Source organism: Humulus lupulus, chromosome 8, assembly GCF_963169125.1.
Source record: "Humulus lupulus chromosome 8, drHumLupu1.1, whole genome shotgun sequence".
In the NCBI taxonomy this organism is placed as follows: Eukaryota; Viridiplantae; Streptophyta; class Magnoliopsida; order Rosales; family Cannabaceae; genus Humulus; species Humulus lupulus.
This window is the reverse complement of record NC_084800.1, coordinates 84,821,427-84,833,529: the sequence shown is the minus strand read 5'-3', so window position 1 is coordinate 84,833,529 and position 12,103 is coordinate 84,821,427. Positions and strand designations below refer to the sequence as shown.

The 12,103-nt window shown below is 34.6% G+C and overlaps 1 protein-coding gene across 1 annotated transcript; it reads right to left on the bottom strand.

Annotated features, from left to right (window-relative positions):
• Positions 1-10,865: 10,865 nt before the first annotated feature.
• On the bottom strand, positions 10,866-11,790 carry LOC133798000 (21 kDa protein-like). Its single transcript, XM_062236160.1, has one exon. The coding sequence runs from the start codon at positions 11,648-11,650 to the stop codon at positions 11,045-11,047; it is 606 nt and encodes a 201-aa protein (XP_062092144.1). The 5' UTR covers positions 11,651-11,790; the 3' UTR covers positions 10,866-11,044.
• Positions 11,791-12,103: the final 313 nt, after the last annotated feature.

The following is a 12,103-nucleotide window of genomic DNA, read 5'->3' as shown; positions in this document are numbered from 1 at the left end:
AAATCATCTGAGAATGAAACTTTTGAACTCCACTTTTCAAAAAATGTGCCACCTACCACACTCGAGTGTGGACACGCGTCACTTGGGGATTGCACACCAAGAGTACTCAAGTAATCTCTTTTTTTTCACATTTCCTTTCATATGACCCTTTTTGTCGCCAATGTTAGAATTAAACCCTACGCATCAGATCATCTTTCAACCCAAACCAAGGGCCCATATCAACTCGACCCTTCCCATTCCTTTTTTACATACATATAAACCCTTTCTTCTTCTCCATTAATCACTTTTACCTTTCTGAAAATTATACACCAGAGAATACCAGAGCAAACAATTTCTCTTTTCCTTCGCATGTTCTCAAAGCCCAAAAATCAAAGCAATCTTTCAACCTTCGGTTGAACGAGATCGTTTCTGTTGCCTTTCGTACAATCGAAAATATCATCGTATCCTCACTCAAATTTGCGTAAGTTCTTTGATCTCCTCTGGTATTTTTTTTCTTTTCGTTAACTTGTTTCATCTGTTCGTGAGGATGCCTCTAGTTTGTACCAAATTTTTATGGCTCCACTCTTGCATTAGGCAAGTTTTCTGATTTAAGTAGTTTTGGCATGCTTAGAATCACGGTTTAGACCAAAAAATTTCTGATAAAAACATGTAAAAATGGAGCTTTTCTAGTTATGAGGTTTTTTGCCATAGGTTTCGTGTAGCTTAAGAAATAGGGTTTTGGTTTAGGGTTTTAATGAATGAATCCTGAAAACATCACATTTTCGGGTAACTACCAACTTTTTCCCTGAAAATCCGGGATTCTTTTAAACTGGTAATAGCCGCCCCACTCTCATGTGGGTGCATGCTCGATGCCCGAGCTTTACAATAGTTAGGGATACACATATGAGTCAATCTCGCCTTTTCCAGTCTTCAGGCTCGATTAGGGTAATCTCGTTATCTCGGGCTTTCGAGCTCGAGTTATCAAAAAATTTACCCCTTCCTCTTATTGTTTTTTATATAATGGGCCCTTACCATTTTCTTCCTTGCTAGATGTCGCAGAACTCTGAGAATCGGTGGGGGCCAAGGTTTGCAATCCCTTACCACCCATCAAATCCCAGTCCTGAATCGTCTTTCACCCAAAACCAGCGATTGATCCTCGAGCACAAAGAACGATGTGAGCAGGAAGATATACAAGACCATTTTCGGTGTTAAATCGACAAGGTCGAAGAGAGAAAAAAAAACAGAATTGCCTACTTTTACCAATCATATTAATAGGGTCATCATTTGCAGCGATATAACTTTTTCGCTGCAATTGACCCTGATTAATTGCAGCGACATATATAATAATGTTGCAAATAGTGTCGCCAATGTTGCCTCATTTTCTCGTAATGCATGTCTCAATTATTTTTGCAATATTCTCTTTCAAATTAACCATAGATTCATAGTTAAAGATTTAATGAAATTTTTATATTTTTCTGAATAGAAGCAGTCGTATGAAATTATTTAGTATTTTTATCAGTACACTTAAAGTTACACTACTACGAAGAAGGTTTTTTAGAGTTCGCAGGGCGCGAGTCCTTTATTTGATAACCTTAAAAAGTGAAGTTTTTTAGGGCTCACGTTGCGAGTCCTAAAATAATAATTTTAGGACTCACATTACAAGCCCTAAAAGAGTGTTTTTAGAATACGCAATGAATGCCCTTAAAAGAATTTAATTTTTTTTAAATAATTAATTTATATTTATTTTTAATTAAAAATTATTATTTAAATGAAACATTTATATAAAAATCTAAAAAATATCAAAATAACAAAACTTATATATTCAAACTATAAAATGAATATGAATAATAATGAAACATTTATATATATATATAAATCATTAAATTACAGGGAACTACAATTTGTTAATTACCACTAAAATTATATATGACTAATTAGTATTTTTCTAAAATTATAATAATGTTAATCTAAAATTACATAAAAAAATATAGAAGAAGCTGCCTCCAATCTGCTCTTGACCTGTGAGACAATAAGGAAAAGTCCAATCAAAACATGAGTCGGTAAATTTCTATAAAGACGAGCAGCATAACGACTACAAATTGGACATTCTCAAATTTATAAAACATGCAAATATATCACATAAACAATCACATAACAGTCTAGTAAAATCACAATATGTTAATTCACTCATAACTGCATTTAATTTCTTAATTTGCAATTAATTTATAAAACCGAAAACAATTAAAATTGGGGTTAGAAATTATACCAAATGCTCGGATAGTAAAACGGGGTTGAGGATGACGTTTGGAGCTGAAATGAATCTCGGAACACCCAAAAGTGGTTGCTGGCCGAGACTCCTACTGGAGCTCCAGCGACGGCGGCGACACCACCACCCTATAACGGTGGTTCGAGAAAACAGTGACTAGCATTCAAAGCCTAAGGCTCTGGGAACTTCATGGTGGAGGTGGTTCTTCGTGGAACGGAACGAGGTGGTTGGATTGGAGCCAAAAAGTTTTGAATTCCATAGATTCCGACGAACACAAAAAATGAAATCTGGCGACTTCTAACCTGATCCTTGATTGGGTTTTGCTCACATGAAAATGTTGAGTACAATGGTGGTGGTGGCTCGACTCACAACGACCTAAGGTGATCAGAATCTCGTCGAAAACTTTGGGAAAATCCAAAATTGTAGGCATCGTTGTCCACCTTATGGGAGCGCGTGATGGTTTGGGCTCGCGTGGGTCGAAGCTTCGATGACCTCCAAAACTCTCTGGCTAGCGCGTGTTGTTGGTGGCGGTGGGGAAGGCAACGGTCGGGCTCTGCAAAAACTTAGGTGGGAGAGAGGGAAGGAGAGTGGATCGGGTGGGAGAGAATCCGAGAGAGAGCAGAGAGAAAGATGAGGGGGCTGAGTGGGAGATAGGGTTTGTTTTATTTTCTTTTTAATTTAGTTATTAATAAAACTTTAATTTGTTAATTTATTTATTTATTATTTTATTAGGGCACTCAAAATGTGCCCTTAATACTCTTTTATAGGGCACTCAAAGTGTGCCCTTAAAAGTCTCCACTGACTCAAATTTCCTCATAGTCTTTTAGGACTCACATCAGTAATTAGGGCTCACACCGCATGTCCTAAAAGATATTTTTTAAGGACTCTCACTGAGTGTCCTAAAAAGTTTAGGAGATGTTTTTAGAGCTCGCATTTAGGTGAATGCCCTAAAAAGTGTCCTAAAAACATTTTTTGTAGTAGTCTAACTAATCCTAGCTAGACTGATGTTTTTTCCAATAGATTTTTTCTTTATTGAATGAATTGGCAAGTTTGGTCCTAAGAACTTTACAATGGTCTCTAAAGATTCTTCTTGCTCATATTTTGATAGACCCAAAACGGGTATGTTTTAAATATTTATACTCGCAAGCGCACGAATCGTATTTATAGAATAGTGTTCGTGTAAGCACGAGGTCGAACCTAAAGGAGTTGTCTAAAATCGAAAAGAAAACTATTTTAAACCAAAATTAATAAATTCTAACCTAGTTCCAAAGATTGATGAGAATTTGTAACAATAAAAATAAAATAAAATATAATAATAAAGAAATTAAAGACAATATATAAACCTAAATTAATAATAGAAATCAAGATAGTAAAATAAGATTATTAAGATAATAGAATCCACAAAATATAAGTTCAATAATATTTATAAGTACATTGATTTCCAAGTTTTAGTGATAGTTAAAATAAATCAAACCATCATTTTCCAAATAGATATATAATTTTAAGCACAAATTACTTCTAAAAAGATAGGATTTTTCTTCACTTTTCAAAATTATAATTTCAAAGCATTTAGTGTAAATCAATCTAATGAAATAACAAATAAATCAATGAACGTTATTTATAAGGCAAAACATAATATTTTTGTTCTAAGCATGGATGTGTACAATTTAATGACACATCTTACACAAAGAATATTATGTTTTGCACTAATGAAGAACAAAGTGTAAATATATGCTAACAATCCAAAATACATGATATTTAAGATGAAAGAAGATATTTGAAGAAGAAAATTACATAAACTTTGTTGCATAAAATGGGAAATCAACATACAAAATAAATATTATCTAGTTACAAATTGTTTCATCAACACCTTAATAATCTTAAAAATATTAGAAACACATAACTAGAATAACAAATACAAACTAAGAATTACAAACGTAAATAGGAAAATTTGGAGGATGAACCCCCCAAATTTTCCTCTAAAAATACATAGAAAATAACCAAAAAGAAGAAGAAGATGAAGAGAATGGAGAGGTTTTGAAATGTGTAGAGTTTTTGGTATGGTAACCCCCTCAAAATGGACCCTAAACTCCCTTATTTATAGCAAAAAAATGGGCATTAAAATAATCAATTTAAAATAATTAAATTGATTAAATTAATTTAATTAATTATAATATAGCAAACATGGGTAAATTATAGGGTGTAATAATGATGTTTTGGGGTAAAATGTGTAGAAAAGTTTGGTAAATATGTGGTATTTTTGGACATAGGGGACAAAAGGACCATTTTTAGGCTCAAGGAAAAGTGGCTGCTTTGTGGCACTTGGGGTGCAACTGTGTTGTGCTGGGCCGAATGGGTGCTGGATGCATGTGGAATTCGGGCCTGGGGAAATTGGCTGGGGCAGCTTGCTTCAGGCGCAGAAGGCTGGATGGAAATGTTTGCTGAAGAAGCCAGGCGTGGGAGGCAGCTTGGTACGGACGGATGACTGGAGGCTTCATTGATGCAGCTGGGTGCGTCAGCGGTTGACAGCTGGCGGAGGAGGCAAGGCAGGGCTGAAGGGTGTTGAACGTGAGGTGGCTGCTGGCTTGGTGTTGGGCCTGCTGGACTGGGCCGAAGGTGGCAGGGGCCCAAGTTGTTTGCTGAGCTAATGGGCTTGAGAAAATGCCACACTTTGACTTTCTTTTCCTTGAAATGCCATTTTTTTTCTTCATTATTATTGGCTTTTCAAACACCAATAATACAATATACTCCCTACAAAATAAACATAAATTAAATCATAATAAAATATTTTCAATTATAAAATAAATCAATTTGATTCTTTGAAAATATTAATTATAACTTAATTAATTTAACATTTAGTTTCAATAAAACACACTTTTTACTTCTAACTAAACACAATAATTCAAATAACATTTTACAACAAAACAACTATAAAAACACACAAAAGTATATAAAATCATGATAAGACTAATAAATTCAAAATTGCTTTAAAACTTAATAAATTAATTAAAAACTCAAGAATTAAGCAACAATTAGCACATAAAAAGTGGTAAAATAACTATATTTTGTAGAGTTATCACATTTGAGGAATTTTGGATATTAGCTAACTGGGTTTGTGTAACGCCCTGGTTACCCCAGAACAGTTACAGTGAACCAGAAATTTGACCCGTTACCCGAGTCCTTTGGTTAAAAACGTGCTCTAAATGTGATTAACAGGTTAAGGTGGAAAACTAATAAAAGGAAATGATATTTTACATCATAAACTGCTCTGCAGATCTAATTAAAACATTTACAAGTTGTTCTCAATACAAAATGGTCATTACTGTTTCAAATTTACAATCCCGCCGACCTAAGCGGCAAAATAGGGTAAACCCCCTAGTTCCTCTGAGAACACCTTGGCCGTGGTGGTCAAGCGGTCGCATATGTACACATCACCACCTAAGCTCTCCACTCAAGATTGGGTGAGCTTTTCTTTCCCTTTACCTACACCACATAGCACCCATGAGCCAAGGCCCAGCAAGAAAAGCATAATAAAACATGATATAATATCAACAATGATCATAATAAGGACCAACAGTCGCAAAAGTCACTAATATGGGGACAGCACCATTTAGCCACGTGACGATAGGATCACCAGGGCTTAACAAATAAGTGAGCATTTCACTAGCTTTAACAGGATAGGTGCATGGTTATTAGTCACCAACATAACCTTCCTCATGACTCTAGAGTCATAACCATGGAACAACATTCCCTAGCCATGTGACAAACAGTCACCAGGGCCATATGCCCTGGCTCTGAATAACTAGTCTTAGACTAGCCAAGCGCTTATAAGTTCATCGACCTTAGGGCCAGTCCAATGTTAATGCCTTAGAGCCATTCAACACTGATATCGATTAGTTCTAATCTTCATTCGGCCCTGCGTTCAGGACGCTTATGTCGTTTCTGACTCTTAGGTCAGTGTCCCTGACTAGTCAGTGCCATATACAGGTAATCAACATTAACTAGCATTTAATATGCAATCCATGTCCACATTTACCAATCAACATGCCTCAATAGCCAACACGCGTGTCATATATACACAGGGTGCAGTTTTCTTACCTCAGGTTCTAGCGAGAAGTATAATAAGGACGACCCCTGAGAACGATCGATCTTTTAGTTCCTTAGCGGCTACCTAATCACAACCAATTATAACCTCCATTAACGAGAATCCACAATAATAGGGTCTTAACCTAGGCACCACTCTCGGGACCTCGAAACATGCCCACACGGTGAGTAGATTCAATCCCGGGCCTTAAGGATTGAAACCCCAAGTCAAAAACCCTTAAAAACACTCAAAACGGGACTTTGAAGGAATAGAGTAGCGCTACAACGCTCAACACCTAGCGCCCCAGTGCTATACTCAGAACCACCAACATGCCAAAAAGCCTCCTGAGGAGCGCTGTAGCGCCCTAGGGTAGGCGCTATAGCGCTACCTCCAGACCAGAACTTCCCTGAACTGATTTTCTTCAACTCCTTCGATTCTAACCTGATTCTCAAGCTTCCAAATCCCATTCTTGATGCCAAATGAACCCAAAAACCATCATAACACATCCCAAACATCACAAGCATAGGAACCCTAGCCAAAACTCCCAACAAAACCAAGAATTCAACCTAGGAATCTCAGCTGCAAAACAAAACCAAAATAGGGCAAACCAGAGAATTCTATGGTTAGAAACTTACCCAAAGTTCAGCTTATGATGCTCTTCAATGGAGAAACACACTCCCAAACTCCCAAGGCTTGCTTCCCAAGCTTGAATTCTCAAGAATGGTTCAAAAACCACAAAGAAAGGTGAAGAGAAGAAGGTATGGGAGAACTCAAAAACTTTCTCTGTTTTTACTTCCTTCTTTCAACTATCAATGGTTTATATCTATCCTAGGGGTGAAATGTCCATTTTACCCCTAGGTCAATTTAAAGTTTCTAAAGGCTCCCAAGGGCAAAATTGGTATTTTCCTCCTATCTCATTAATCATAATTAACTCTCTCCAATTCCCGCTATTCTCGATAATCTCAAACACCAATAATTCATATCTCGTTACCCTTTAATACCCGGTAACGCTCTAATCATTAAAATCATCCTGAGACTCAAACCCGAGCCCCAAACTTAAACCTGTTGTGACTAAACCGCTAATCAATAATCCTAGATCGTCTCATGCCGAATAGCTCGAACAAACCCACATTATAATGTGGTCTCAAGAAATATCATCGACATGCATACAATTACACAATTATACCCTCAACGGGCCAAATTACCATCACACCCCTGTAACTAAAATGTGGACTCACATGCATGCATTCAATATCATATTATAATATAATTCACATATACATGCATAATATCATTTAATGGCATAATTAAACAGGTATGGCCCTCTCGGCCTACTAATCCTGCCATTAAACCATATCGGAGAATTCGGGACATTACAGTTTGTGTGGAATTCATCTGAGCCTTATAGAATGAAAAATATTTTTACTCTAAACAGTTAAAGAAGTCGCACATTCTTTATGTTTTTATAAAAGTTGACTAAGAGGGTTAAGATTAGAATAAGAATTATTCCAAATTGATTTATAACTTGAAAACAAGAAGCTTCACTTAGCTAATTATTTTCAAAAGAGAATTTTTTGGGGTGTTTGGCTCCTTAACTAAAAAATTGTTTTTGTTTTTAAAACTTAAAAATGATTTTCTTAAAGTAAGTAGAGGTGTTTGACATTGTTTTCATAAAACAATTTTTAAAAACGAAGTTACAAAAAGTTATTTTCGGTTGTTCTCAAATTTTTTATTTTGTCAATTTTTTTCTCACATAACATTTTTAATTATTATTATCTCACATCACTTTCCCTCTCATTAATTTATCTCTCATCACTTTCTCTAACATCACTTTCTCTTTCATCACTTTTGATCTCCTTATTTTCTCTCATCACTTATTATCTCATTATTTTCTTTCACATCACTTCCTATATCATCATTTTCCCTCTCGTCATTTTTTCTATCTCACTATTTTCTCTCTCATTTTTTTCTTGTATCAATTTCTCTCTTCTTAATTTTTCTTCCTCAAAATTCCTCTCCTTATTTTTCATCACATTATTTTATTTCATTATTTATTACAAACCTTTAAATGATTTTTCTCTTTGTAAATATATTTATTAATTTTTTATTTAAGATTTTTTTAAAAAAAAATAAAACTAAGAAATTAATTTTAGAAAACATTAACCAAACACATGTTATTTTTTTAAAACTACAAAATCTATTTTCTGATCTCATTTCTGAAAAATACAATTTTGAAAACAAAAAACATAAAACAATGTTAAATAGATCCTTTGATTCTTACTAATTTTATAATTTGATGGAAAACATTAGGAAGCAGTTTAAGAATGCTATGATCAGAATTATAAGATCTAAATGTAAAAGATTGGTCCTTGAAAAAATAGTCTAGAATTAGCATCACAACAATCTAGATGGTGGGATTGGATTGTTTTTATAATGTAATTTTGTAATCAAATTGGAGAAAATGTTACAAAAATTAATCCAACAACTTAAATAATATCCTTAGTTTGGGATAATTATTTAATCCCAATGAAATATTTTGGGTAAAATTATTATTATCTCCAATCATCATCTCCATATATTTCCCCGATAAGAAAAAAGAATTGATAATTTGCAACCAACCTATTTTCTTCTAATTTAGTAACTCATTCATTTTATATTTTTTTCTCAAATATTTTTAATCCAAACGTGGCCTAATAGTATTATAACAACAGATTTCCTTGAAAATTGATCTAGTTCATGGCAAACTTATTATTCAAAAGTTCCTAAAATTAGACAAAGAATTAGAAGAATGACTATGACACCTACTTTATGAGTTGAAAACCAAATAGAATTAAATCACCAATAGTCAGTCATCCAAGGACTAAAAGGAATCGTATCCCCTAATCTACTAATAAGCAAAGCCCAAGCTACATTAAGTTCATTATTGAAAGAAGAACCATAAAAGCAAATAAAATAAAAAGCCAAGGATGAGAATCCAACACGGAAACATAACATTAATCAAAGTGGTTAATAGATAAAGATATAATTAACACATTCATATTAACAGTTTTTCCATAACAAATAATCCCCCCTAACTTCCTACGAGGAACTTCAAATCCTCCTTCAAAATGTAACAGGTATTGAAACTTATCTATGGACCCTTTAGCTAACCTACTTTCCATAATAAACAAACTTATAGAATGCCTAGAGGAAAGAGGGAAAGCTTATAGAATGCTTGGCAACTACCCAAATCCCAAGCATTCCAAATACATGTTTACTTATGTTTTATTATAATTAATATAATTAAATTAATTTATTATATTTTTCTTTGTTGAAACTAAAATAAGTATGATAAAAAGTATCATATGAGATTTAAAAATATAATAATATTAGTTTGAAAAAAATTAAAATTTTACTAATTATAACAAAACATGAGTAAAACTGTAATAATGAGAAAACTGGGCCAAAATTAATAGCAGAGTGTTAATTTTGATAGATTTTACTGTAACAAGCAACAAGAGAGTCCTTACAAACTGTTTTCTGTATTTTTGTAATTTTTGTATTTTTTTTAAATTTACATAGCTATGTGTAATCTTTTCAATTAAATGTAGTATATGGCTAAATCAATTTAACAAAATAGCAATTTTCCCATACAAGAATTTGAAAGAAATATTAATGTCGCGAGGTAGATGAGAGCTGGCGTAGGTGACTAAATAATTTCTTTGCCCCATAGCCACTTCACGTTCACGAAGCCTTTTTCTAATGCCTTAAATTCTTTAGAAGACAAACACATGTGGTAGTAATGTGTTCCCTCTTTCTTGCTTTTATGTATGGCACCGATTTATTCTGGCCAAGGCAGCTTTTCCGTCCGATCATTTTAATTTAGATCGGATGGTTATTTTTTTTATTTTTTTCAATTATAAATAAAAAAAAATGATCACATTCCTAATAGTATAACTAATTACGATGAGTGCTATCTTGGTGTGCTGCTGTTCATTTGCCAATTTAATTTATCTTTGTTGTGTAGAGAAGCTAATGGTATAGCTAACTCTATAGCTAAATTTGCATTAGAGCTAGATGATAAATTGGTCTAGAATGGTGAAGTTCCATCCTCTGTTTCTTCTTTTATTCATTGTACTTAGTATTGCTTTTATAGACTAGTTTTTTTTCGAATCTTCGTGCTCTTGTGGAAATTCACCTAATAAAACAAAAATCACCGATCAATTTGATTCTGTAGGTTTTACATGCTTATTACAATGTTTGATCAGCACGTTGAACTTTTGTACCAAAATTGTCTTCGTTTAATTTATTCCAACCTAATCCCTTCAATCAAGGGATCTCATCTAAGTTAAACTATTTTCTTTTTTCTCTTTTCGTTTTTTCTTTAGTTGACTATAAAGAACCCGTAAACACCACAAGGGAACCCAAGACCAAAAGCAATAAGAAGACAAATCACCTTTAGACTGACCAATTCAATTATAGAACCGATTTTTGTTTTTCAAAAAAAGAGGAATATATATATATATATATTTATATAATTAAGAACCAAGTACAAAGTTAACAAACATTAAGCTGGAGTATTAGATAACAAAGTACAAATACCAAATATACATATTGATACAAAAGCACACCACATTGCCAATTACCATAACAGACTCAAAATTTCCACATTACACCCAAAGCCAGAGCCAGAGCCAAAGCTAAGGCCAAGCTTCTGGGTGTTGTGAGTACACAAATCAGTTCTTTTTGGCAAAGCGATTACACAAAGCCAAAGCGTTACTAGTGAGTTGTGCAACATTAACAACTTGGGCCCTGATTGAGCTCTTAATCTTACCGTTCAAAGATCTTCCGGCGAAGCCATCGAGACAAGTATTGTCGTCGGTCAAGGCGGCGCTGACCCAAGTCTGGACATTGCTCATGTGCCACATGAAATCCTGACCCTTGTACTTGCCCATATTCTTCAACTCCTTAACAGAGTCACCGAGTCGGTCCACGCTCTCACCCATTTCATCGATACAGTCTGCAATGGCCTTGTACTCCATTTTCTTAAGGCCCTTAAACTTACCCAATTTTAGAACAAACCCTTTGGCGGACTTGGCCGTATCTAGGCTGACGTTCAAGGCGGTCAGCGCCAATTGGTGTGGACTATTTTGAATTTTGGTGGAAAAAGTAGAGAGGGTTCTGATGCAGAGCCGAGGATAGGTGGTGGAACTGCAGGACCATTTGACAAAGTTTGAGGTCGTCACCGGGCTTCTATAACCAGTCGCCGCCGAATTGGCCGCCCCAACAATGCAGATGAGCAAAGCCAGGAAAGGAACGAAGGAATTAATAGCCTTGGCCATTTTTGGTGCGTTTAGCTGGACAGAGAAGAAATGAGAGTAGTTGGTTTTGAGTTAGGAGAAGAGAGTGGAGGAAGGCTGTGAATTTATAGGGAAGTTGAGATTGGGTTGAATTGAAAGTCGATGTGTGTGAATGTGAACCGCGTGTGCCATGTCACACCGTCATTGTTTTGATTAAATTTAAATTAAATAAACAAAATAAAGCGCTTTGCCGATATCTTTGCTGAATGAGCGTTGCTATTTGGTTCTGTCACCGTGGTAGGCACGTGACAATGTCTCTTAAGGAATAAATAAAGTCTTCTTTTCTCTTTTTTATTTTTTAATGTTTACCGACGTACACGGAGTCGGACCAGTTTCGGAACTTTGGTTATTGATTTAATAGAATTATTATTAAATTAAGATAAGCAGGAATCCTATGGAAGAAATTAAAAAGTAGGATCGATCCACACACTGTAC